General features: G+C 41.5%; 3 protein-coding genes across 6 annotated transcripts in view; 1 reads left to right on the top strand and 2 right to left on the bottom strand.

Moving 5' to 3' along the window:
• Window positions 1–636: 636 nt before the first annotated feature.
• Window positions 637–6,314, top strand: dnttip2 (deoxynucleotidyltransferase, terminal, interacting protein 2). Its single transcript, XM_034529863.1, has 7 exons — window positions 637–769; window positions 1,637–3,669; window positions 3,964–4,102; window positions 4,297–4,392; window positions 4,615–4,779; window positions 5,501–5,610; window positions 5,934–6,314. Exons 1-7 carry the CDS (start codon window positions 695–697, stop codon window positions 6,046–6,048), a joined length of 2,733 nt encoding a protein of 910 aa, XP_034385754.1. The 5' UTR covers window positions 637–694; the 3' UTR covers window positions 6,049–6,314.
• On the bottom strand, window positions 6,220–18,970 carry spata6 (spermatogenesis associated 6). 4 transcript variants are annotated; one of them, XM_034529865.1, is made up of 11 exons: window positions 18,795–18,970; window positions 18,136–18,273; window positions 17,603–17,651; window positions 17,433–17,474; window positions 17,173–17,297; window positions 16,006–16,086; window positions 12,453–12,872; window positions 11,201–11,297; window positions 10,717–10,757; window positions 10,301–10,461; window positions 6,220–7,801 (listed from the first exon to the last, which is right to left on the bottom strand). In XM_034529865.1, the coding sequence occupies exons 1-11, from the start codon at window positions 18,876–18,878 to the stop codon at window positions 7,717–7,719; spliced, it is 1,323 nt and encodes a 440-aa protein (XP_034385756.1). In that variant the 5' UTR covers window positions 18,879–18,970; the 3' UTR covers window positions 6,220–7,716. The 4 variants fall into 4 exon arrangements, with proteins under 4 accessions (XP_034385756.1, XP_034385755.1, XP_034385757.1 ...); XM_034529864.1 differs by having other exon boundaries at window positions 6,788–7,801; window positions 10,717–10,796; window positions 18,795–18,952; XM_034529866.1 differs by lacking the exon at window positions 6,220–7,801 and adding an exon at window positions 8,722–9,755 and having other exon boundaries at window positions 10,717–10,796; window positions 18,795–18,952.
• Window positions 18,971–19,640: 670 nt separating this feature from the next.
• agbl4 (ATP/GTP binding protein-like 4) overlaps window positions 19,641–26,158 on the bottom strand; it is a 236,494-nt gene continuing 229,976 nt past the window's right edge. The window contains exons 12-13 of the mRNA XM_034530650.1: window positions 19,914–20,007; window positions 19,641–19,755 (exon numbers count right to left, since the gene is read on the bottom strand). Coding sequence (XP_034386541.1) covers window positions 19,659–19,755; window positions 19,914–20,007 — 191 coding nt within the window. The 3' untranslated portion in view covers window positions 19,641–19,658. The remainder of the gene's footprint in view (window positions 19,756–19,913; window positions 20,008–26,158) is intronic.

Genomic DNA, 26,158 nt, shown 5'->3' with positions numbered 1-26,158 from the left:
TGGAAGTGCTAAAGCTCTCAGCTGAGTTATTGGCACAGTGTAAGATGTGTTTTGTTGATACATAAGTTAATTTATGTATTTTTTAAATATTTGTGTTAATTGAAAGATACTGTTTTAAAGTGTATTGTCAGACAGTCGGCATTCCACTGAGTTTCTGGGTTAGGGATACTTCTGCTACACATTGATTGATATTGTTCTTGTTATTTTAACAACGTTATTTATATGTAGATTTATATACAAAGTATGATGCAAGTGGATAAAACTATTACAATTACAAATCCCAGCAACTTCTACATTAAAAAGGCGACTTGCACATTTACACAACAGCCTTAAGCACCTAAAAAAAATACAGTATACAACATCAAATATATAACGTTAGTATATAACAGAATAAACAGTCTTTGAGTTCAACGCACACGGGGGTTCTTTCTTTTTTACTGAAAGTGCATTTAGCTAACAATTCATACGTTTTCTTTAGCAAAACGTTCAATTCAGTACTTAAAGTACTAAGTAACTTAATATTACTTTTACTTTAAAAGACCTGAACAGTTTTCCCACCATCAAGACTCGAAGTTGGATCACAGCTCTGCGATCGTCTGTTTGGCCTGCATCTTATTTTCGTTTATCGATTAGTCGAGTCCAGCTCTCACACCGGAAGTGTGAAGAGCTAGCAAGCTTTCCAGCAGCATGCAAAATGGTGGCCACCAGGAGAGGAGTACGCGTGGACTCTCCGACTAAAACAAACCCCGACCAGTCCTCTGATGTCCCGGTACGTAAGACGGATACATGTTCGTTAAACCTGGCAACGTTCAGAGAGCAAGTGAAGGTTTAGTTGGAGAAGAAGGGAGCGCGTGACGCGACTGTTAGCTTGCGAGTGTGCTGCTGCTCACACTTCACGTGGGCACCATGTTTCCTCAGAGTTTGTAAACGTTTCGATGTTGTGAAACAAGTCGAGAAAACCGAAACATATTGACTAACGTTAGATACAACAATCCCATAACGTGACAGACACGTCGAAGGTAATTGTGTGTTTTGTCGCCGAACATCAATGCAGCTTTAAATTTTATTGAATTAAAGATGAATTTAAAGAATCTGTCCATCGTACACGTTTTCAATTCATCCACTATTACGGCCTCTATATCCAGCATAAATCACATACTACAGAGTCCTTTTTTATTTTTTTCCCCATAAGTTTAACTCACTTAAACGGACTTAGAAAGTGGTTTCAAATTGATTCAAAGATCCTATTTGTCAATGATGGATTACCTTTTTCCTTCATTACAATGAACAGGGACTGTACACACACACACCGCCCTGCTGCCCTAAATACTAGACAAGTGCACCAAATGTGTGCTTTATTAAATAGTACCCAACATACGCACTACTTACTCTCGACTGGTCAACGTTTAACCAGTCTCTTATCTTTTTTTGAAAGATTAAGCTACATTTTTAGACTGCAATGTCTTCAGTAGACATGAAGCCACAGATCAGACCGTGTGACACACTGTTGGTTTTGTTCTGGAATCAGTGGACAATAAGAACACTTTTTATAAAGAACCATACCTCCCTCTTTTGGGATTAAGCTTGTTATAGAAACAGCTGTACAAATAATTATTGTCTTATTTTTGTCAAACAGGCCAGTCCATCCGCTGGTCGGAAAACCAGGAGCACTGCTAAACAAGCAGAGAGCCCGACCAAACATGCCCTGGTGGAGACCAGCAGCCAGCTCGAAAAAAATGAGGGACAGCTTGCATCTACCCCCCTGCTAAAAAGATGCGCCAGAGCTTCCAGACTCCACAGTCCAGAGCAGTCATGCACACCGGTGGGCTCCGTCCACGAAGCAGAAACGTCAGACGTAGACTCTTGCTGCTCTGCGGTGACTGACACAGAACTACCAAGGATGCGCACCAGGTTGAGGAGGAGACAGCCCTGCGTAGTAAGTCAGGAGGATGAGGAGATATCCGAGGTGGAATCATGCTCTTCTACAGTATCTGCATCGAAAGCTGTCCGTCGCAGCACGAGGAGGAAGGCGATTCCCAAAAGCCCCGAGCCAGCTCATGTTGAGGTGGGAGACGTCAAGGTCGACTTGGTGTCCAAACTCCAGAGAGTCACCAGAAGTCAGAGAAAAACAACGTGCTCCAGATCATCTGCCAAACAACAAACTGAAGACTCTGAGCTCTCAGAAGCTGACAGCTGCGTATCCAGCGTCTCAGCAGCAGGAGCTTCGAAGTCCACAATTCGCAGATCTACGAGATCCAGAAGGCCAACCGGTCCGATACCCATCTACCTAGACGAAACCTCGGAAGGCTCCCAATCCCCTGGCCGAAGAGCTCGACTGAGCCGGGCAGCTAAAGAGAGTGCAGCAGCTGCTGGTGAAGTCAGTGAGTCCCAGTCTTGTGACTCTGAAGGGTTTGAGTCCGGGCCCACGTACAGTATGACGACGCGTAGACGGAGAAAGACCCAATCAACCGGCCCCAAAGCCGTGGACTCAGACGCTGAGCCAACTGACGCGCATTCCCCAATGGGCAGCCCCCGCACCACGCAAAGCAAAGGGACTCCCTGCAGAAGCCACAAAGGCTCGGAGAGCAGCAGTCGCTTGGTCAAAGGGTGTAGTGTTATTATTGAAAAAGCTGAGGACACTTTAATCAATGATACTAGCTTAGAAAGTACAATGATCCTTGAGGACGCAGACTGCACACTGTTGGTAGACGATGGGAACCAAACGTTGGAAGAAAAAGAGAAAGAAGGCGTGAATACCACGGACCTCACACCAAATACAGTGAGTGTGGAAAAGGGAGTAATTGTCATTTCAGAAGACGAAGACTCCCCTCGGTCTCTCAAGATATCAGACAGTCCTGCTTGTGCTGAGGAAGCTGTAATTACACCTGCAGTGACTGACAGACACCAGCAGGAGGAGCGGTGTGCAGAAAATATGGACAGGGACGGCTCGGAGAAGATGATGATGCAGGAAACAATCCAGCCATCGGAGCTGTTAAAGCCTTTGCAATCAGTTGCAGTAACATTATGTGAAAGTGCTTCTGAAATCACAGGGGAGACAGAGAAGAAGGATGAAGCTGTGGAAGTGGCTGACGTGGACGCCCATGCAGCACAGGGAGATGAGGATGCTGCTGTGGAAACGGGGCCGTGTGGGGAGGAGAAAATGGAAGTCAGCACATTGAATATAGATGAACAGCAGGTGGTCGACTCTAATGAGGTCCAAGTTGAGTCCATTCAGGTGACGTCCAGCCAGCAGCAGAATATCACAGTGCATTCTGACCCTGAACAGCAGCCTAAAGATGTCATCGTCCAGAATACAAAAATAATCAGCCTGCTGGACAGCAGCGAAGATGAAGACGCCGATGATGAGGAGGAGATGGAAGTTTCTGGAGAGGAGGTCGATGAAGATCTGGAATTACTATCAGAGGAGAGAGCAGGACCTTCACAGAAGTGTGACGCAGCAGCTACAGCCGTTGGTGGACTGTTTATGATTGACACGCGGCCCGGACAGGAGGCTGATGAACTGTACTACAAGGAGAGGCCAACGGAGGAGGAGGAGAAAGCCTCAAAGGGAGAGACAGTGGAGCAGGAGGACCCAGATGAGTTTGTTGATGAGGAGGGGGATGGCGATGATGATGCAGAACTCCTTTTCTATAGTAGAAATCCTCTGTTGTAAGTATATGAAAGGTGGCCGCTTTTGATTGGTTCTTTCACTTCGGAATACACACATGTACAACATATGGTTCCTTTTGTCAACCTTTCCCTTTAACAGGGTAGTTTTACATTTATCTAACTTTTTCTCTGAGAGTCGGATGCAAAGATTGATACACTAGCAGCCAATACACTTACTTTAGCATAATGACTGGAAGCAAGCGGGAAGTCTGGCTCTGTCAAAATGTCCTCCTACTAGGACCTCTCAGCTCACCAATTAACAGTGATGTTTTTAAAAAAAAAACTTTAATCCAGGAAAGACGCGTCCAGCCGTATTGATCCCGGAATCAGCCTGAAGGAGCTTGGCGGCTTGTACATCAATTTTGATGGCAGCCAATCAACACCTGTCTCCGGTTCACTGCAAGAACTAAAGGAAAAGAAGATCCAAGATGAGGTAAATAAGTGATTGATTTTTGAAGGTGATCTGCGATGCAGAATGAATAATGAACTTTATAGTTATGCGAGCACGAGTAAATCCAATAACACCGGAGATGTTGTTATTCATGGTTCTCTTAGACGTCTGCCTTTTATCTCTGAGTAGAAGGGTTGGTAGTTTTGCAGTGTTGCAGTTTTTGTTGCTGTCCACAGGTGATGAAGAAGAGTGTGATGGGAGCGGACTTCGAGAAGAAGGACGCGGTGCCTCCGTACAGTGAATCCAAACGAGCCACAAAGTTGAAACGCAAAGTAAGTTTACAAAGTTATGCTTTTTGTAGATTAACTGTGCTTCTATCTGCTAAAGTTGTATCACTTGGATCATGTGTCATTTGTGGAATCGGTTATGATGAAACACCCTTCCCCAAATCACAAAAATATAAATACAGTACAGCAGATGTTTTTATTCAAATTCTTCGCTTTTAGGGCTTCTCCAATGCTTTTTAAAATAATTGAAATCACTGTTTTTCCCAGACGGAGAGGGAGAAATCCACAGGAGATGGCTGGTTTAATATGAAAGCCCCCGAGATCACACAAGAGCTGAAAGGGGACCTCCAAGTCCTGAAGATGAGAGGCTCCATGGATCCCAAGAGGTTCTACAAGAAGAACGACAGAGATGGCTTTCCCAAATATTTCCAGGTCAGTAGAACACACAAAAATCCCTCTTCAGTAACAAGGCCATGTTCTTATTGGTTTTCTTAAGAAACACGGTCATGACCTTTTTAGTTCACGACACGGTTCTGTAGTCTGGATAACTAACTGCATTTTGAATTGATATACATTTAATTTCCAGATTGTCCTGTACCTGTATTGTTGGTCCAGAAACTTTAAGCGGTTGGCTCATCTCCTAAGAACCATCTTTTCACACTGCAAAAATAATAAACTGACTCGACGGTGGCAGAGCCTCCTGCTGTGCGTTAACTTGCACTGTGCTGTCATTTTGTTCCCCCTTTTGTCTTGCATACAAAGTTATGGCAAAACTTCCGCCCAGTTAACGTTTTTATTTTATTTTACTGCTCGTCTATTGTGTGAGACTTATGTAGTGAAGTTTTTTAAAGTATCGTTCTTTATTTTATTTCTTTTACAATTGTAACTAATAGTCCCCATTTTAACTAAATGTGTCCCATCAGTAATCAAGTCTTTTTTTCTGTAACCGAATAGTTACTCCTCCCCTCCCTTTCATGTATTGCGTTACCTTTTTAATAATACTGAAGTACGTCATTGCTTTACCCTGTTAGTCCGATTTTAGTGTTATTTAACGGCATAACTTTAGCAACACTTCACCAGTGACTCTGCACCAATTAAGCTGGCTGTGCGGCTCGTAGTGTGAGCGTCACTCTTACGTGTGCGTGTGCTACAGGTTGGTACGGTGATGGACAGCCCAGTCGACTTCTATCATTCCCGTATTCCCAAGAAGGCTCGGAAGAGAACGATGGTGGAGGAGCTGCTATCGGACGCCGAGTTCAGACGGTAAGTGGCAATGAAAGCAAAGACGAACCCCTTTTTACTGGATGTGGCTTTATTATGTCACAGTGATTCAACTATGAAAGACGAGTATGACCAAATACTGTGTTTGTTATTCATGTACAGACAAACCTATCCAGTGTCTGCTGCCACACATTTCAAATGTATTTCAACCCCAATATTTATTACACTATGTGCATTGCAGCTCTCGCTGACCTGTGTGAGCACATTGGTGTTCGTTTGCTCTCCAGTATTAGTCACAAGTACCAAGTGTGTAGACGTATTCCGTTACTGCAGACATAACATGTACTTTCCTCTCGTCTTACCAGCAACAACAAAAAGAAGTACCAGCACATTGTGACGGAGAAAGCGGCGCAAGGAGCTGGCAAGAGGAACAAGAAGACGAATAAATTCCAGAAGACTAATTCATTCAGGAAGAAGTAAATCTGAAGACTTGATGTGATGAACTGAGTGGCCGAGTTCATAAATATTGATATACTGATATTAGCAGCGAGAGGTGGGGTCAGTGTCGGATGATAATAAAAATAGTCAGTGTTTATACACAGATTGTGTACATGCTTATATTTACAACTGAAACTTTTTTTAATCGAATGGAACTTATTATTCCATTCTGCTGCAGAGTAATCATAGTCTTCTAAATATATGTGCATCATATGAACATTAAAATATTATTCTTTTGATGACTGGCACCAATGTTTGTAAAGGTTTTTGTATAATCAACTATCCTAAAAAAAAAATAGGCATGTAACATGTCTTGTATGATTATAAAAAATCAAAAAAATCACCATTAATGAGCAAAACAAACTGTCGGGTGATAATTTAAATATATATTGAGGTTACAACACATCCCAAAAAATCTATGGCTCTGTTTTTGTTAGGTTTTTTTTGGTAATTATGCAAAAAAGAAACATGTCCTTGAAATAAATTACTAAAGCAAGGCAAACCCTTAAGAAAAGCATAATATGCCGGACACAATTTGGCTGAACTATAAGCAGCACGCTGACGGTCATGGTCCCACAAAGGGAGAGCAGCACATTCACACATGACCTAATGTGAATTAACTATTAAAAGCAGGGATGGTAAACTTCAAAACATTTTTGATGTCTTAAATTCTTGGAGCTCATGCTGCTCGCTACTTTCAGAGGAAAATAGTTTGCTGGGCTGGATCTTTTTTTTTTTTTTGGGATTACTTTACCTTTAGTAGCTAGATGGTCCATCACAACCATTTCAATGTATGAAAATGCATCACTACTGCTAATAAAACTAACTCAATTGATCTAACTTGCAATGTAATACTGTCATATTTAAAATGGAATATTTCCATATGGGCCTGTTATAAACAAACTTACAGATTCATAGTCAAAAGGATTTCGTTCTACCATTGTTTAGATCCTGGCTGCACGTTAACATAATGTACTGCTTCAAAGAAAGCCCAAAACTGATTTACTGTTGCCTATTCCCTCCTGCAGAATGTTCAGTATCCTTCAGATTTGAATACTCTGCGGGTTTACAGGTGGTGTTGGTGAAAACGGCACATAATGCGGCATTTATTAGCACTGATGAATGAATCAAACTCACGTGGTGACACGTTCATTATGAAGAGCAGATAAACACTTTCAATGTTCACTATGAATCTCAATTTATGATGAGGCTACATTTCTTTGTGTCTGCTTCTCTTCCATTCAGGAGAACTCTTATTCCTCTTCTTCAGTCTCTTGTAGCTGCTGTAACAGCTGCAGCTTACATTCACCGCGCGCACACACACACCCACACCTTTAGAGAAATTTGACAATGTCTTTGTTTGGTTTTACCTTTGGAATGTTTAAATAAAACGTACCCAGCTGATGGGTGGTTGGAAAGCAGTGCTGCTATGCTTTTAAATGTAACCCCTGCTAATTGACTTCCTTTTCAGAGAGAGAAACAAAGACAAGTGCAGCGCAGCAGGTGCTTTGGAGGGTTTGAATTTTAACTGAACGTCAAGGGGAGATAAACGAAGACGCATCTGTGAGTGTGTGAGATGTCTTGACTCACTGACTGATAGAGTTGTTACGTTAAGAATCAGCAGGTTTAGGAAGTGAAAGGTCGGCGGTCCTAGGTGGTTTTGTGTGTCTGCAGAATACTCTCCACTCTGCTGTGGATCTCCCAGTAGGAGGGACTGGGCTGACTGGTCTGGAGCCTGAGGGGTAAAACAAACATTTAAAAACCCATAAACATCAATTTGGGCTGATGTACAGTATATGTATATGTATATACACATATACACACACACACACATATATATATATATATATATATATATATATATATACACACACACATATATATATATATATATACACATACACACACACACACACACACACACACACACACACACACACACACTTGTTGGTACCCTTCTGTTAAAAGAAAACCCCACAATGTTCACTGAAATAACTCGAAACTGACAAAAGTAATAAATAAAGATGTACTGAAAATTAAAAAAATAAAAATTAGACATTGCTTTTGAATTGTGGTTCAAAAGAATACTTATTTTTTTAAACTAATGAAAATGGCCTTGACAAAAATGATGTTATCGCTAGAAAAGATTGAAAGTAGTTTGACCATATTCACATGTATTAATAAACACAGGCGTGTCCTCCAATTAGTTAATTAATCACAGGTGTCTACAAACTTGTCGGCTTATTTTAAGGGTGAAAAGGTGTGAACCACACTGAACATGGACCACAGCAAGCTGAGGAGAGAGTTGTCTCAGGAGATTAGAAAGAACATTTATTGACAAGCATGTTAAAAAGGTAAGAGCTATAAGAATTTAGAATTTGAATCTTAAAAGAAATGAGTTTCAAATTCAAGAGAATTGGATGGAAGGAAGGACGAAGTGATAGATGAGTAGGAAGCTCTGGCCACGACTGTAGCCAGCACATATAAAGTCATTATGGTATATGCTATAACAATGTCATATACTAAGTCAAAAGTATGCCATTAAAATGTCATAAAATATTTATTTTTATTATATATATATATATATATATATATATATATATATATATATATATATATAAATATAAAAGTAATTGTATGAAAAATGTAGTCATTGTATACTGCACCATGAAAATGTCATAGTAATGTTTGCCTAACAAAAGAGTAGACATAAAAATTAAATATATAATAGCAGTGTGTGCAACAATCATACTCTAAATTATACAACTTCCAAACAATCAATTAACAATAATTGTTTCAAGAAGTTCTCAGTTCTTTCTTTTGTCCACCAGTCTGTGCTGTAACACAACACAAGTTGTGCGAGTGGATGCAACAATGAAACAACAACAACCACACTGAATTGATACTTTTAAAAACTTTGAAATTAATGACAGTGTTCCCTCCATTTACATTTTCCCCCCAGCACATTCTACCCTTTGTGCAAAAAATAAAAATAAAAATCATTTTACAATTGACAAAACAAATGGTACATTTCATCTGGAGGCATAAATGTGCTTCATCGATGCAATATAGATGTGTCTTCAAGTGGACCACAGGCAGTTATGCCGTCTTGAATTGACAGTAATGAGCTCCAGTATTGCCTCGTCCCCGTCTATTTGCTGGGAGTGCAGCGGTGATGGCGACCGTCTGGCCGACTGACTGACTGGTGTCTTGGCCTGGCTCACAGTTTGGGAATGGAAGCTTTTCATCTGTAATCAGATAAACTCGCTACCTGCTTCAAAAAGTCATCAAGGGCAAATCATCCAGAGACATGAATAGACTGAGACTTCAGGGCTTAGGGAGCAAACGTGGCCACTGGCATCTGTCATTTTCTTTATAGATCAAAGATTTGTGGTGAGACGTGCCCGCTCCCCGTCAGCGGGAATCTACCGAGGCCCTCTCTAATCTCCCGCCCTGCAACTCCTGTCGCGTTTTCAATTGAGAGAAAAGTATCATTCATTTCCTACAATTTACTTTGCAGTTTAAGATTGTCTATTGATTTTAATGTTTACTTATGGACTGAGCAGTCGGGACGGGGAAAGCGGAGCATCGGTCGCGTCGGTGTGTTCAACCCGCAGCTGTGATGATCGATGACAAGGTCTCTCTGAATGTATTAAAGCGAGCATCGGGTCAAATGCATCAGACTCGAGCTGAAACACAAATCAATACCATTTTCCTCTTGTTTTTTCTTCCCTCTGCCTCCTCACTCAGTAATGAACAAACATGACGAGACATCAGCTTCTGTAATTTAAGAGGTGGAGGGGAAATCATCTTGCCTGTCGAGTGTGATCAAAATTAAAGATTGGACGCACGTGCACGCACACGCACACCTCTATTTTGCTCGTGAGGTCTTTTGTGGAGACACCAATGATTTACACAGACGGATGAGGAGAAGTTCACCAGTAGAACAGGATGAAGTGTTCTCCTGCTTTGGCGCCAGAGTGAATACGATCAGCTGGTTTTGTGGCCAGAACAGTCTCGCTTACATGTTTGAGAGCCGAGCCGAATCGATAATATATTTGAGGTTCCTCACATCGAGATCTCATTCTATGGCTGAAACATTGATATGATGTTGTTTTCTGATCATTGTGCATACTTCTTTTTGTTAAAGTGGCTGTGATTTAAGGATATATTACAAGCATTTAAAAGGTTTAAGGTCAGGTTGAGGAAGGCTTGCATTTTATAGAGTGTTTACCTTTCTCTGAGGGAGTGGCTCAGATTCAGAGGCCTTCTGGAGTTTGACACAGTCGGTGTGGACCGAGCGAAGGCGGCACTTCTCGCAGGGCTTCTGGTCCCGGCCTCAAGTCTGGACTGCGTCTCTGGAGACAACGGGGCCCTCACAGATCCTGACTGCACCTGGAACAGGTCACAGGGCGGGGGTGATACAGCTTTGAAGCAACGTGAACATTACCTGTTATTACCCATGTTCATTATTTTTACTTTACAACTTTTTGGTTGGCAGAATGACATGATTAGTTTGAATCACTCCAGAATACTTTTCTAAGAACATAAAGTCTGAAACAGTTGTGTAACTACAGTACATCTTGGAGTACGAGTACCTAGGGTGACATTGTGTCACTTGCTTGTTGGAAATGTTATAATCATACTTACTGTGGCTGCTCTTGGTCTGCAACTCCCTTGGAGAGAAGAATCTACAACGATAGGTTGAAACAGAAAACTCCGCTTTTGGACTGGAAGAAATATTTACATTACTTAATTTAAATGTTCAATCGAGATTATTCCTAAAACATAAACGGGTGAAAGTGACCCTACATAGAGGCAGAACCATGTGCTATCTTTATATACTTGATTGGCATCATTATTACACTGACAAGACAAAAGTCAGACACCATTTTATCATCACAGATTTTAACTCAATAACCCCAAAATATAAATGCAGCCCATGATTTATTTTTGAAATACTTTACCACGCCTCTTCATTAAGATGTAAACCACATCAAACAATACAATAAAAACACATTTTCGCAACACAACAGCAATTATTTGCACGCATTTTCTTCTGCAGCAGTATAGCATGACTATATGTATGTACCAACACGTATATTAGTTTTTGCATATGGACGTGAAGGCCTACCTGTGTGATCAGCTGTGAAGCTGACGGACCGTCGATGGATACGACCATCAGCAAAGGAAGGACTTCCCCTCACAGAGGCACGACTGCAACGAGGGACCTGTGATAAAAAATAAACAACAGAAATACAATCTGCTGTCAAACAATATCATTAATTCAACACTGTTGTAATTTGAATTCTGTCTGCATCGTAAAACACGTCAAATCAGCATCTTGATGCCGACACATTAATCAATCACACAATCTACCAACTTCAAATAAGAAATTAAATGACATTTGATCTGCTTGTGTATACAAAATCAACAACAAAATACACAAAATCACATTTAGTTTTTTGCAGAAAAAGATGCAAAAAAACCATTGTTTCCACCATATGTCTTTTATCTGAACTCACAAAGCGTGCTATGAGGCATGCGGAAAGCCAGGTTGGGAATGTGCTTCCTCGACACCAACATACAGCCGAGGCTCTGATGATGCATTCACCGTGGGGCTAAGCTACTTCATTAGGTATCTATTTGTTAATTGCAGCTTGACTCAATTACTCGGGTTAACCGCCAACAGAACATTCCCCCAGGAAAACCATAGCAGGAAAAACACACTTCTCTCTTTAACAAAGCATCAATTGTAAGTAAATTCCATTCATGTGTGTGACAAAAACAAACAACTCTCGAGCTAATCATTTCTTTTAATAACAGCATGTTAGTGGATTTTGATATTCATACCTGAGGATTAGATTTGATGCAAATGAAGAAGCAGGAATACAGGGGGTAGCGGAGCGAGGGAGGCTGTGTTGTTCTTGTCCATCAACTGTAATATCCCCCATGGCTGTGTGATCGGAAAATCACTCCCTTTTATATGCAAATATCTCATAGCAGTGATACAACCATAATTAAAGTGTTAACAAATAACTGTGTATCAGCCTCAATCCCGGACGTGTGCTATTAAAAGCACAGTCAAGCCCCTCAGTGAGGATAATAGGCTATATTACATGTGCACACAGTGAAACATTTTAATGACGTCCAAACCCATTAACGGCTCAGGTAAAAAGATTAACACTGCTCTCTTATTATGCCCTCCACTTAATCTGCCCACTAGATTATGTTACATTTTGGGAAGCTCCCACTGAGGGTTGAACTACATCAATTCAGGATCCCATTAATTTGAACCCCGGTCCACAGAACATGTGTATTATTAGCATTAAATAAACCATTGCGTCACTTTCAGTCTGGAGGAATATATATCTAACGGTACCAACCAGGAAGGGCGGCTGGCTCTCGGACTCCTTCCTGAAGTGGTGAGGGCCCAGCTGGAGGTGGGCGAGCCTTTGCCTGGTGTCCTCTGAAAGCTGGCACATCTTGCGGTGGGTGTAAGGGGACAAGGCACGTGTCCTCGAGGTCACGGTGGGCTGCTGGTAGCCAGCCTCCACTACAACTCCTGGAGAAGCGGGTTTTCTTTCCGTCTTGTCTTTCTGGAGACTTCGGCCAGATGTGGGTGTTGAGGACGGGCCAGAGTTTGTAATTCTAGCCTCAACTTTGAACCTTTCCTTCCCACCTTTCCAGGAGACACGTTTTGCATCATCCAATTTGGAAACATTCACACCAGATGGCGAGGACTTTTTTGCTGAACTCTGTCTGGATGGGGTTAAAGATGGCCTCACTGGAGAAAGACAGCAAGTCTAGGGGTGTAGGGACAGAATATGAGAGAGAGAAATATTTATATATTTTGTGAAACAAGCCTCCATTTCGAGGCGACGCACAACATTTGTCTCAGCAGTTTAGATTCCTACGCAGACCACAATGTTGTTCCTTTACACAGGCGTCAGCCATTTTAGCCATTAAGGCAGCTGATCTCACTCTCCACACAGACTGGTTCTCCCCGGACAAAACCATTAAACCATTAGCTAAATCATTCAGCTAAAGTGTTACAACAACAACAACTCTTGCAGCCGGCACTGCCATGGAGACAACCTCTGCAGAATTGCTTTAATAACTCTAATGGCCAATAACATAATTCTCCCATGCAATATCCCACTTCCAGCGGGTAATGCCAACCGGGGATAAATAAGTTAAGATAAAATGTTAATTGCATTTGATGGCCATCTCCAGTCTAATATGATAAAGAGGCATTACCTGGCTGTAAAACAAAGATAATATAAATGCTAATTAGGCAAATCACACAAAATAAAAAAATGTTTTAAGAGAAACTAAATGATAAATAAAGTCTTATCGAGTTTGCCATTTGAGATTGGTCCGATTTAATAAAATTAAACAAAGTCTGGTCTCCCACCCCCACATCTAACACCATCTGTGACTTCTTTCAGCTCTTCACTGCATATCCACTGAGAGTTTGTCAGCAACTGAAGACTAGCTGCTACGTTCATAACTGGAAAGCCGTTCTTTGAGCTAAACTGATTTAATTAAATCTGCTTTTAACCTGTGATGCTAGTTCAGTATGTTTTGGTTTTGTTTCTTACGGTCACGTCATCTCTCTTGTTTATATTGTTGTTGCTTCTATTGCTTGTTCATACCATGTGAAGTGCCTTAAGTACCTTGTAAAGCACTATACAAATGAAATGTGTTATTATTTATTATTAAACTCTAAGTTCAGTGTGCTAACCACATCCATGCTCACAACAACAATGCTAATATTCTAACGCTAGGCAGGTGGCAACCTCCGGTTCTGAAAGTGAAGCCAACGCGGAAGTGACTTTTGTAGTCAGATTGTTGCCAAACCACAGACCCCGAACAACAGGTGACGTCACTGTGACTAGGTCTACTTCTTGTATACTGTCTATGGTTACATAGACCACGATAAACCAAAGACACTCGGATAAATCCTCTGGTATCCCCAGAACTCTGTTCAGAGTTTTATGGCAATCCAGCCGACAAGATAATTCAGTCGAGACCAAAGTGGTGGGCTGACAGTCTGACAGGGAGATGGTCAAATTGCTGGCCCTACTTGCTAAGTGACTTTTGGATTAAAAAATGTTATTCAATGAGGATCATAACAATTTAAAAAAAGAGCACCTGAAAATCTGCAAAGGAAGACTAAGACATTCCTGAACGGTTCATCATACGGTTTCAGAGGTTTTGTGGAAGTTGCTATCACTCTAAATCTCTATTAAAAGTGGACGAGGTTTGTCAGCTGGGCGGGCGGGCAGTCAAGGAAATGCCTCTGCCGAGGAGCCGTTAGGAGAGAGCAAATGGAGAAATTCTACTGTCTGACAGCCACAGCGGTGCTCTGATCCAGACATACCCCTGAGGGGCCGGGAGAACACTGACAATCTGCTCCGCTGTCAATGACATCCCATTTAAACAAATGGCTTAGGTTACCGCACCTGGGAAATGCATGCTAGTTTTTTTGGCACAACATGCCAACCACTGTGTGATGGATCAGGTTACAAACAGCAATGTTTGAGAAAGATTTTCATTCGTACCATTTTTATTTTGAAGAGAGACTCTTTTAGAGTATAGATTTGGAGCATTCATCTACCCTCCCAGAATCCATCTGCTGACATTACCTCTGCACAAACATGCATTCAGTCACAGAAGACCAAGAAGCAGTGGAGGAAAGGAAAACATATTTGGGGGCCAACTTTTGTCCCCATTGTCTAAAGAATTAGAGCATTAAAGAAATTCCGGGGGGGTACTTTTAAATATTACTGAATAAAGTTGCTGTTAAAGGCTGCGACTAACAATTATTGTTTTGAAAATGATCAAATAAAATGATAGAATCCAGCGCTGAAAATCAGATTCTATGAGATATACATATTTTTATATTTTAAGACACCTAAGTAAGGGTGCAATTAAGAATTATTTTCATCATCAATTCATTTCATCAAGTGATTTAAAAACATTTTACATTTTAACATAACAATTTATGAAAAAGAAAAAAGCCCAATGTCCAGGTTTGTCTAAAACTTAGACAATTACAAGGCAGTAAATCCTAACAACTGAGAAGGTCGAACAAGGTTGTTTTCTTTTTTTTATTGACAAAAAAAAAACTCTAAAGAAAGCATCAGTGGATGAGAATATGAGAACTTGGGAGGGCCCATTCAAGCGAAAGAAAGAATAGAGAGCAAGGAGTCTGAATATTCTTCCAAAAGTAAAATGGGATTTTATGCAGCTGAGCACAGTTGCCCTTAGAAATCCACAAAGACACAGTGGCAGAGATACAGGTGACCTTCATATCGGATAGTTAAAAAACTGACTGACTGGTTCCGTGACAAATATTGTGTAAACTCCCATCTAGTCAGAGATGAGAGAGAAGCCTCACAATCAACATCACAGATCGGTCTCCCTATAATTACATTCGCAAGGAGAGAACAGATACCCTTGAAACACTGCCAGTATGGATAGATAGATGCAGTAGCCATGGCAACAATAGAAGGTGGGTATGTATGGTAGAAGCAGAGAAATCTGATGGCGAGCGATACCACTCATTAGATGAATCTTTACCATCTAGCTTTGGTCAACACTTGTACACAGGGATGCTGAGCGTGAAACTGTGATGTGTTCAAATCCAAGACACGTTGAGCTGTCACGCAGGCTGATGAACACACACAGTTTACTTGACTTATGAGTGGCACTTTGATGGGTTTACATTTTAACAAAGCAGGTCTGAAAAGCCATGAACACACAATAAAATGTAATTATAAAAGAAAGTCTTATTCCAAAGTGTTTTACAAATCAACAGCAGACATAAGGCAGAAAAACCAAAAGCAGACAGAAGGTCCAACTGAATTTGGAAAACGTGTGTCTCCGTGTGTACGTTGAGATGTATGATATATAATAAAAGGTGACACTTACAGGTGAGGCAGGGAAGCTGTCTCTCCCATCACTCTCTTCTATGACTGATGTCGTGGCAAACTCCACTTTGGGGGAGATTCCCTAGAGGGAGAGGGACAATAGGTACAAACACAACACCTTTAACAGGGAGATGAAGACAAACAGATAACAGCACTGCTTGGAACACCAATTTACACTTACAAATCTTCAATCTTTGCTTGACTGGAGAAAACAAATTGCAGAAAAGAGAAAGGCTCCAGTGATGTTTAAATAATATGGCATTTGGAAAGAGACATCTAAATTGCTAGGTAGGCCTCAAACAGAAACACATATAAACAATGGTGAGGGGAATGGTGTTTACAGACATTTAAACATGCCAGTTAGTGCTTCGGAGAGCAAAGCCACCGGCTGATGGTAGGGAGAGAAAGAGATGATACAAGAAGAAGAGGGAAAAGCAAGAATGACAAGATGGAGAGTGAAAAGGGAGGTTTGTCCGTGAAGCAAAGACAGTCAACAGCTCTATATGGAAAACACTGTTTTCTGAAGAAATTACTTCACTTTGTCAAAGACAAGCCAGTGCCAGTGCTTTTGTTGGTTATCTAGCTACCTTCCTGTCATGTGCACAGACATATGAGCCACAGAGTTTAGGAGACTCACTTAAAGAAAGACACAATCTTCTCCAGTCTACGAATGACACATGTAACGTAGAGGCCAATCAAGCCGGATCACATGGTGAGCACAGTGTGGGGTGGCTGTGACATGGGAACAACGTTTAAACGCATTACCTGACATCCCTCCTTTCACTAATGCAGCAGTGTGCAGTAGCTCAGGTGAAGCAGCCATTAAATACATGCGAGACACCTTATTACCATTTTCATCCAAACTTATTAACTTATTATTTTTAAGAATGTATAATATGTCAGATGTAGGGTAAAATCCATATCTCTAATTGGCTATTCCTTCTCTGAACATACACATGACCAATGGTAATGAATTAAGAGTTGCTCTTAAAAGCTACTTTCTCTGTAGAAGTCACTTGATAAATGTGTGTCTTTTTGCTCACGCTCAGCAAATAACTTTTTTACTCCCATGTTGACTCTTTGGAGAATTCTTCCACATAGTTTTATAAATACGGCCACAGGTGTTGGAAGGAGGGTTAAGAAATAAATACAATCAATAGTAGCCTACAGGAAAGGAGGGTGATCTCTTCATCAGTAGGTCTCTCTCTACAGCTCCTTCTCTGGAACCCAGTCTGGGACCAGGGTACAGGAAATCTCTGCTGCTGTCCTCCATTGTGGCAAGGACTTCACCCTCTAGAAATCACACAGCCAGACAGTAAACAGAAACACACACACATACAAGCAAAGTTAAAGATCTCGTTTTTGCAGGGTAATGCATTGATACAGTGGGGACTGAAAATGCCCATATGGCATCATCAGAAAGCATACCTGGAGGCACCGACTGAATCAGCTCAAAAGATGTTGTGTCAGCTACGAGGAAGGAAAGCACAAATAGACTGTGAGCTAATGATCAGTATCACAGCTAATATCCTATAAGCTTGCATGGCAGAGGATTCAGGGCTAAGAAACGAGGGAGCAAATCCCAGACGGCCGTTTACCTTCCAGGAGGTCAGCTACATCAGCAGGGTCAACAACATCAGGGAAAGTCTAGTAAAACAGAAGACAGACAAAGCACATCAATACTTATAACAAGATGAGACAGGCAGCCCCGTATCTAACTCTGCCGGTATCCCGAGGGAAACGATGGCCTCTTTTATCAGGAGTTGAGCCCGTAATGTTCAAATTGGAGGGCTTCAAGTTTGAGTCGTAAGACCTTTAAAGTAAGCCAGTAAACGCCAGCAGCCTATGAGAGAGGAGGAGTCATAAACATAAGAAACATAAAGAGAAAACAACATCTAAGATGTCGATTTCTTTCTTTTGTAAGTAAAAGTACAATAAATATAATATGATCCAACATAAAGATCGGGATGTGACCTGAAGACATGTGATATGCATCCTTTTTGTTATGTTGGAGAAACATTTCACACTATTCCTCAAAACACTTCTCCTGTTAAATCTTTTTTTTAAAATGAAAAAACAATCTCTACAGACATACTTATAGTTATAGAGGCAGCTTATTCATAATTCTCACCTTGACGAAATACATTTTATGGTGGAAGAGTAAAGGGAACACAGGCGGCAAACAGGGGGTCTTCCTGTACTGGCCCATGACACAAACACTGAGGTAGATGTCGTTGGTTTTGGTCAGGAGCACTCCTGGACACGTGACCTGCACACAGCGTCATGAAGTTAGACATTCGGTTGTTGTTGCGCATCCTTTACTGGCAGATGTATTTCTTCTGTCAAAATTAGCCTCCCTTTGCAGGATAAAAATTAAAATATAAATATACACTTTTCATATATAATTACGCTCACTCTAAAAATGACAAATCATGCATCTCAGCATACATTGTTGCTGTAGGATCAGTGTGCTAACAGCAACCTTTTTTGTTTAAAATGTCAAAATGTATTAAAAAAGCAGTGAGCTCAAATTGTTTGTAACTTAAATGTTTACAGACATTTATGTTTAGAGCATCTCTATTTGTTGATTTAAAAAGAAAATTACAGAAAATATGGGATGTATCTTTGTGTAGTTTTTCATCATAACAACAAAAAACGGTAACATTTTTAAGTTACGACGGAGGAACCGGAAAAGAACGTAAGAGAACGTAAGCTCGCGAGCTAGCTTACGTTAACTAAGCTAGGTCCGTTTCTGAGTTTCGGACCAGAGGAGCGACGGGAAGCGCTTACCGTCTGAATGTCCAGCTGGACGGAGCATGTCAGAGACTTGTGCCGCACCGCGGCGGAGGAAAACCTCTTCTTCATTGAAGCCATTGATCCAACTTCTCAAAGTTCGTTGTCATAGTTGCCGGACAGCAACAGTCAGTCACAGACCGAGCGGATGTAGGGTCACGTGACCCAGAAGTGACAAATCAAAAGATCTCGCTACACGCACGCGCGCGCACACCCACTCACTAGCTCACTTTTGACCTCACAATCACTGTTAAATCTGCCTCCACCTTTAAAAAAAAATCTAATCCCAAATGTGTATTATCTGTAAAAGTTAAAAAAAGAAAAGTGGATGCTTTGTCCATAAATGGAGCTAAATACTACATGAGAAAAAGGTCTTGCAGTTCTCACTGAGATAAAAGCAATCATTAATATTATCAGCATTGATATAAGAAAGAAAGTGATCAAGTGATTCAGTGTTTAATGACTATTTATGATACCAACAGAGATAACATTGCATATCACCATAATCAGAAAATAAGCTAGTAACAGCAGAGAAACATGCATTTATTTACAAATATATAGACAACAAAAAGGAGCTGCTGAATGAAGGCCACAGATGGACTTTAGATGGGTAGTCTGTCTTCCCTTGGCCTCCAATAATCCACGTTTTAGAGCCATGAAATAACCCAAGAGGAGGCTTCTTCTGATTTTAGTCCTGCGAGTACCAGTCATCCCACTGTTACAAATCTGTGAAAATAAGTCTTTATGGCCAGGAAGATGTGGAGCTTCTAAAGGCAATGAAGTGTGAAGGATCCTCCTGCTACGGTGCTCTACGTTTTATACATGCTCAGTCTGTGTCCGTCTGTCCTTCTGTCTGATTGTCTAGTGCCTGACACCCTGGCTCTTCTCCCTTTCTCTGTCTGCTGCGTCTCTGCCAACACCGTTGCCCTTTTTGTTATCATCGCCTGTCACCTCAGAGCTGGAGACAAAAACATATCAATATGAGTGACTGAGATGGTAGGGTGTAGTTCAGAAAACAGCAAAACCAAAAATACATGCATTTGAGTATGAACAACATCGTATTTGGGTAATTTATTTAATATGTATTTATTTATTCATAATGCCAGACTGCTTTACCTTTGAATGTGAATTGGTCTGTTGTCCTTGATGAGGTTGTTGAGTTTGTAGTAATCCAGGAAGGTTCGAGCAACATTCCTGCCCAGTTTGGTGTCTGAGAACAGGGAGTTAAAGCTAATTGTCTTTGGAAGAGCCAAGAGAGGTAACATTGCTCAAAACATTTCAGATCAGTGGTTCCTAAATGGGATGGTCGCCCTTTGGGGGAAGTGCAGAGGCCCTGCATCGCGTTGTGGAGTGAAACTTGAAGCTGCATCTAGAATTTCCCGACTTTGCAATGTCTCACCATTCAACAGAGCATTTTAGCATCATCCAGCTCATTGTTTTGTTAAAAGTCAGCTGTGTTTTGCACATTGTACACTACCTGCCCAGCTCCAAACAGCAGATGGACAAAGTTAGTAAATAGCTGGTGAACATAGTGGAACATTTAGCTGGAGCCTTATATGTCCCTCAGGAGTTGGTAGAGACCAAAAACAGAGCTAAAACAAATAAAATAAGAGTGACTAAAAGTTTTTTTCATACATAAAAAAAACAGTTCAAGGCCCCACAGTCTTCAATAAAACCAAACAAAAGTAAATTGTCAATCAATAGATTCATGATTTCTAATATCTATGATACATAGCACCTTCAAACCACTTAATCTTCACTGAGATTCTGAGCATGTTATTTAAACAGCCTTAGAAACATTACCAACAGCTAGAGAAGAAATGAGCAGTGTAAATCCTGGAGGTACAACACATTGCGGTCTGAATTAAGTGAGGGTAAATCAAATGTATTTCACTCGCGTCAGCCAAATGCATGATGCTGGCATGAATCACACAAAAGCAATTACTTATACACCGAGGCCTTATTTAAATTCAGAGGTGAGCGCACACATCATCCCCCTGCCCAATTGTCCCTCACCACATTAGGGACAATATCAATAACTTCACTGCTTTAATAAAACAGCTGAGCATCTATGAGTGTTGTGGCTAAGCCTGTGGTCATTAGGCCAGCGGAGAAAGTAATGATGACAATCAGGTTCGGATAATGAAGAAGTAGAGAACCACGGAAGGCCAACAATGTTCCCAATCACCAAGAGTGAGGAGATAGTAAATAGAGATGAATAAGAACAGTGTTGCTAACAGAAGTAAATTCCATCTCGCCACTGGGAAAAACAACATCAATATCAGCTGCCAATCTACCTATCCACCCTTTTAGACATATGTCCATTGACCCCTTTGCCATCATCCTCCATCTATTCAGCATGCACATTCATACCTTTCATATAGATCCCAACACAAAACAAACAATAACATAAAAGTTTTTCCGTATTTCGAGGCATTGGTGTTTGGCTGCCTCCATTCTTCACCGGGCTGGAGCGTGATGGAGCAACACAAAGACATAATCTGTCACTTTCCCCTGTCATTACCTTGTTGATACTCAAATACGGCCTGTCATTTGCTGGACTATTTATCTGTCACACACGTGTGATTGAAACAACTCGCATACAAAAAAAAGAGAAGAAAAAAAAGAAAAAGATGGAAATTCTGTCATTTTTATTTTGTATTGTCCAATTTCTCGTAATGATAAAAAAATGACCAGAACATAAATCCTGGTTGCTATAAACATGAAAATCTATTGTTCAACGCCTGTTAAATTGTAAGCAATCCATCCTTGGTTTGAACGGGCTGTCTGGACATGTACTTTAGCTTTGTAGTTTTTCATACCTCAAGCAACACACACACATGCACACACACACACACTGAAGCACAAGGTAAATATGCAAGCAAGCCCCTCTGTGAAGTCTGCCACCTTGGCCTTTGAAAGTGTGCTTTTGCGTATGTTGGAGAGTCTGCTCAGGACTTCATTCTTCACCCGACAGGCGGATGGCAATGCTCTCCACACGACTCCAGAGTCTATATTTACACCCCATCTGGCTGTTTGTCTGTGAGTCCTGCATCAGGCCAGACTTGCTGTGAGTGTGTGCGTGTGTGTGTGTGTGTGTGTGTGTGTGTGTGTGTGGACCGCACAGGCTGTCTCATAACAGCTAGCTGATGATACTGATTAGGCTGAGATGAAACTACAGATGAACAAACTAAGGTTATGTCCTTCTGAACCTCACTTTTATGCTAATTTGAATGCATAATAGTTAAAAACAACACTGGGAGCCACGCTAGCAGGACAGCTGTGCATTGAGCTGTTATGGAACAGTCAGCTATCTCACAAAAACAATGCTAACGTGCTGATGTTTAGCAGTTATAATGTTTACCACGGTCACCATCTTTAGTTTACTATGTTGCCATGATTGCTAATTATCAATAAACACAAAGTGCAGCGGAGGCTGTTGGGAATGTCTTTCTCTATGTCGCCAAAGTATTTGACACATTATGTTTTTTACCTGATGATGGCGCTAAATGGAAAGTTAGGTGATCAACAAAGTTATTAGAGTTTATCCTGGGGGGACATGAATGTGTGTCGCAAATGTCAGGGCACTTCCCCCATTAGATATGGAAATGTCACAGTATAAGTGACAACGTTGACCTGCTGGTGGTGCTCGAGGAAAAGTCGGGGGATCATTAGGACTCATTTATTGGGAACTATGAATGTCTGCACAACATTTCATGGCGATCAATCTGTCAATCGCTGAGGTATTTCAGTCTGGAGCAAAGTAGTGGGCCAACTGACCGACTGTCATACAAGACACACATTCCTATCTCTCGAGCTGCTGGCATAGCTGACAATAACACGTTTAAATGTAAGTTGTTAATAATCTGCTACTACTGGTTAAGAGCTGATTCACACTCACAAATGGTCATCTTCAAGGGCATAAACACACACTGTGTGTAACACACAAACTCCCCTTGTATCCTTGACACCTTCATTCTGACCTCAGGAAAGTTTTGGGGTGTTTTCCTCCGTTCTCTTCCATCAGCAGAGCTCGGTGCCAGTCCCAAGCTCTTTGGCCGGCCACGCTCAGCGACAGAAATATCTCCCCGACCCCACAGTGCGCAGATGGCCTCTCAGCTTGGCTTGTCACGACTCACCGTCTACTGCAGGAGGTTTCGTGATGGACGGTCAGCTTCTGAAGGAGAACTTCATCCCGTGTGGCGGCGAGTGGTCGGAGACGCGAAGGATGCCCTGAGTGCTGTCTGGCCCGTTGCCGGGGGAAACCGTAGGGTTTGGAACGAGGAGGCTGCTGTTGCAGCAGGAAGTGATGTGTGCGAGAGCCAGGAAACAGCTGGTGGGCTGTAGCTTAGCTTACAGAGGTGTTTGGTAGTGAAAATATTCAGAAAAACTGCAGCTGCTTTAGTCCAGATCTACGCAGCCTCTTCTGAATTAACACATAGACTAAAACTCATAATAGTGTTTATATTTAATCATCAACATTAACATTATCAGTGTGTTATCCAGCCCCAGAGAGGTCAAAGAGGCGGACTGTCAGCATCTTGCCTTGCTGTCTCTGAGGTGTGTGAGGTGTATTCTTTAACATCTCGCTACACATAACTGTCTTGTCTAATCAATAGCAGGTCATTGTCATGGCTCAAGGGCACGCCAGCTTAGGCGCTGATGAGATACGTGAGACAAAGGCGATTGGGACATGACTTGTTTACTGCAGCTGTTTACTGTCAGCGCGCCATTTAGCGGCTTTCACCGCTATGTCCCTCGTGCCTGGTCCTGTAGGACAGACAGACAAGGTGACGATCAGACAACAAGGCCCCCAGTGGTAAAATGGACAAGACGCGCGGAGAATGCTGTCCAGATCGGACGGGAGTTAACAAGCAGACAAGCAGGGGACATTCAAGCCATCAATACGATCCACTGACAGGTCCTGTCACTGCACTGACACGTAGAGAACTCATTATCAATGCTAATTAAGAGCCTAGTCAACAACAGCAATACAGAAAGGGACACTTTTGTCCCCGATAGCGATTCAGCAGACTGAAAGACCTCGCGTCCTTTTGCCCAGAGGGACAACTAAGGGTTGATTTAAATCCCTGACAAGAGGAACTGTCACTGCCAAGGAGACGAGCTCTGAAACTTGAGTCATAAAATGAAATATGTGCAAGAAAGGCTTCTGTTTTCTTACAGTGTGCACTTGCAGGAATAGAGACTCTTCTGATCTACAGTGTGCTGCTCTGAAAACAGAAGATGGAAACTATTTTTATATTCCAATTACTATGTTTCTTTACAAGAGTTGCACTCATTTGTTGTTTAGGAAAGGCAATTTGTGTATGTAAGTTGAAAGGACTATAAACAAAACGTACATACCATTATACACACCTGTCTCATTGTGGTACCTGTGATTTATGACTCCCTTATTATTGTCATCATCCTGAAGGTATCACTTTTATAATGTTGCAATCATATCAGCTCTTACTCATCAACTGTCACTTCAACCACTTTCAACTTCAACTGACAACTCCACTGCTTTAGTCTCTCATGGTTTAACTGGCGAGTTCATCTATTTTCAGTGTTCACACTTCAGCTCAATCACACTTGATGAGTTCATGTCATCTCGGAGAGTGAAAGTTAGACTTTTCATTTCCATTTTAACTGCCACTTCAACTTCTTTCGGTCATGCGACTGTGAAACGCGTGAGCACACTTACATTCAATTCACAAGATGACTTTCTCAGACTCTCCGTGAAACATCAACTTTATCCACATTTGGAACAAGGAACAACTGGAGGTGTGCATATCTTTGTGAGTGCTCATGTGAGGACACCTGTTCATCTGAGCAGACTGTCGCGACACTATTAGTGCAATCAACTGTGTTTTTAAATGTGACTGTGTCTGCGCTTGCTGGCGCGTGTGTGCACCTATCCATGTGTGCATGTGTCCGTGTGATATGATGTGTATGATGTGTGGTAGTGAAGCAGATTTACCTCAAAGCCATATCATTTGCATACTTCTCACATTCTGTCCATTGAGTTTCAGGTTCACCGATGCATATTGGCTATTCTGGTGTTAATAGAGTCCCACTGTTATGGCGAGGTGCACGTCAAACAGACCTAACACACACATATAGAAAATGATGACTGCAAGTGTGTATATCTTAAACAAAACCGACAACACCGTTGACACTCTTGACAATAGATGTGAATTATTTGAGTGAACATCTTCAACAAGAAGACCACTGTGTCAGAAGCCTCTGCATGTCGTTTACTGAAAGAAAACAAGAAAATATGAAGAGATAGAAAAATATTGTTTCTTGCGAGAAGTTTAACAATATGCACGTCTGCACTATGAATAAAAAAGCAACCGCACAACCCAGCACCGGAAAAGCAAGTGCACAATCTGTCAGGGAAGGCATAATGGCTTTTTAATGTTTTGGAATAATTCTTCAAAGTCACAGAGAATACTTTCTTTCCACAATACAAAAGAAAAAAAAGCATCTATAACCACACACACCTACAAGGTAAGTGAGCTCCCATAAGTGCGCGTATTGAACTCACACAATAGGAAGCGTCAAGCTGAGTTTTGAGCGAGTTCCCAGATTCTCTCACTTTCCAGTTTAAACTTCAGAGTCTGAACCGGAAGGTCCATCACAAAAAGCAGCTGGTCTAAGAAAATAGAAAAACGTGGAGACAAATAACAGGCCGAAATGTTTAATTATAGTTCTGGGACGTGGGCCTGTCAGTGAGACTCAAACTTTAAGTGCAGTACGTAAGCATAACCCAAAAAATAAAATAATAATAATATATATAGGAGCATAGATATACATATATATATATATATACACAGACACACACACACACACACACACACACACACACGCACACACACACACACACACACACACACACACAGTGTTAATGATTAGAGGACAAAGAGAAGACAGACACATGATGGAGGTGGTTCCTGCTGTCTCAGAGAAGACGATTCTCAGCTTGACTAAATGATATAATGAGCCGTTATGTTCTGGGTGACAAGATGAGAGGAAAGGACTGCATGACGGAGAGAGAAGGGCATGAAAAGAGAGACCGGAAAGCAAATAAAGACACACTGGGCATTCCACCTTTTTTTTCCCCCGAGCACCTTCAAACTGTGACAAAATTCTCAGCTGAGAGAAAGGTTACGATTTCAATTGTGGTGGCGACAAGTCACAGCAGTGGAGAAGGAGAGTTGGGGGAGATTAAAGGGTAAGGGCGGCATGTTTTGAAGGTGGTAAGAGTTAGAGCCGAGGTTATTACTCATTTGTCATGTATTAGTTTAAAGGACTGTGTGTGTGTGTGTGTGTGTGTGTGTGTGTGTGTGCCTGTTTGT

Source organism: Cyclopterus lumpus, chromosome 4, assembly GCF_009769545.1.
Source record: "Cyclopterus lumpus isolate fCycLum1 chromosome 4, fCycLum1.pri, whole genome shotgun sequence".
In the NCBI taxonomy this organism is placed as follows: domain Eukaryota; kingdom Metazoa; phylum Chordata; class Actinopteri; order Perciformes; family Cyclopteridae; genus Cyclopterus; species Cyclopterus lumpus.
This window is presented reverse-complemented; position numbering and strand designations above follow the sequence as displayed.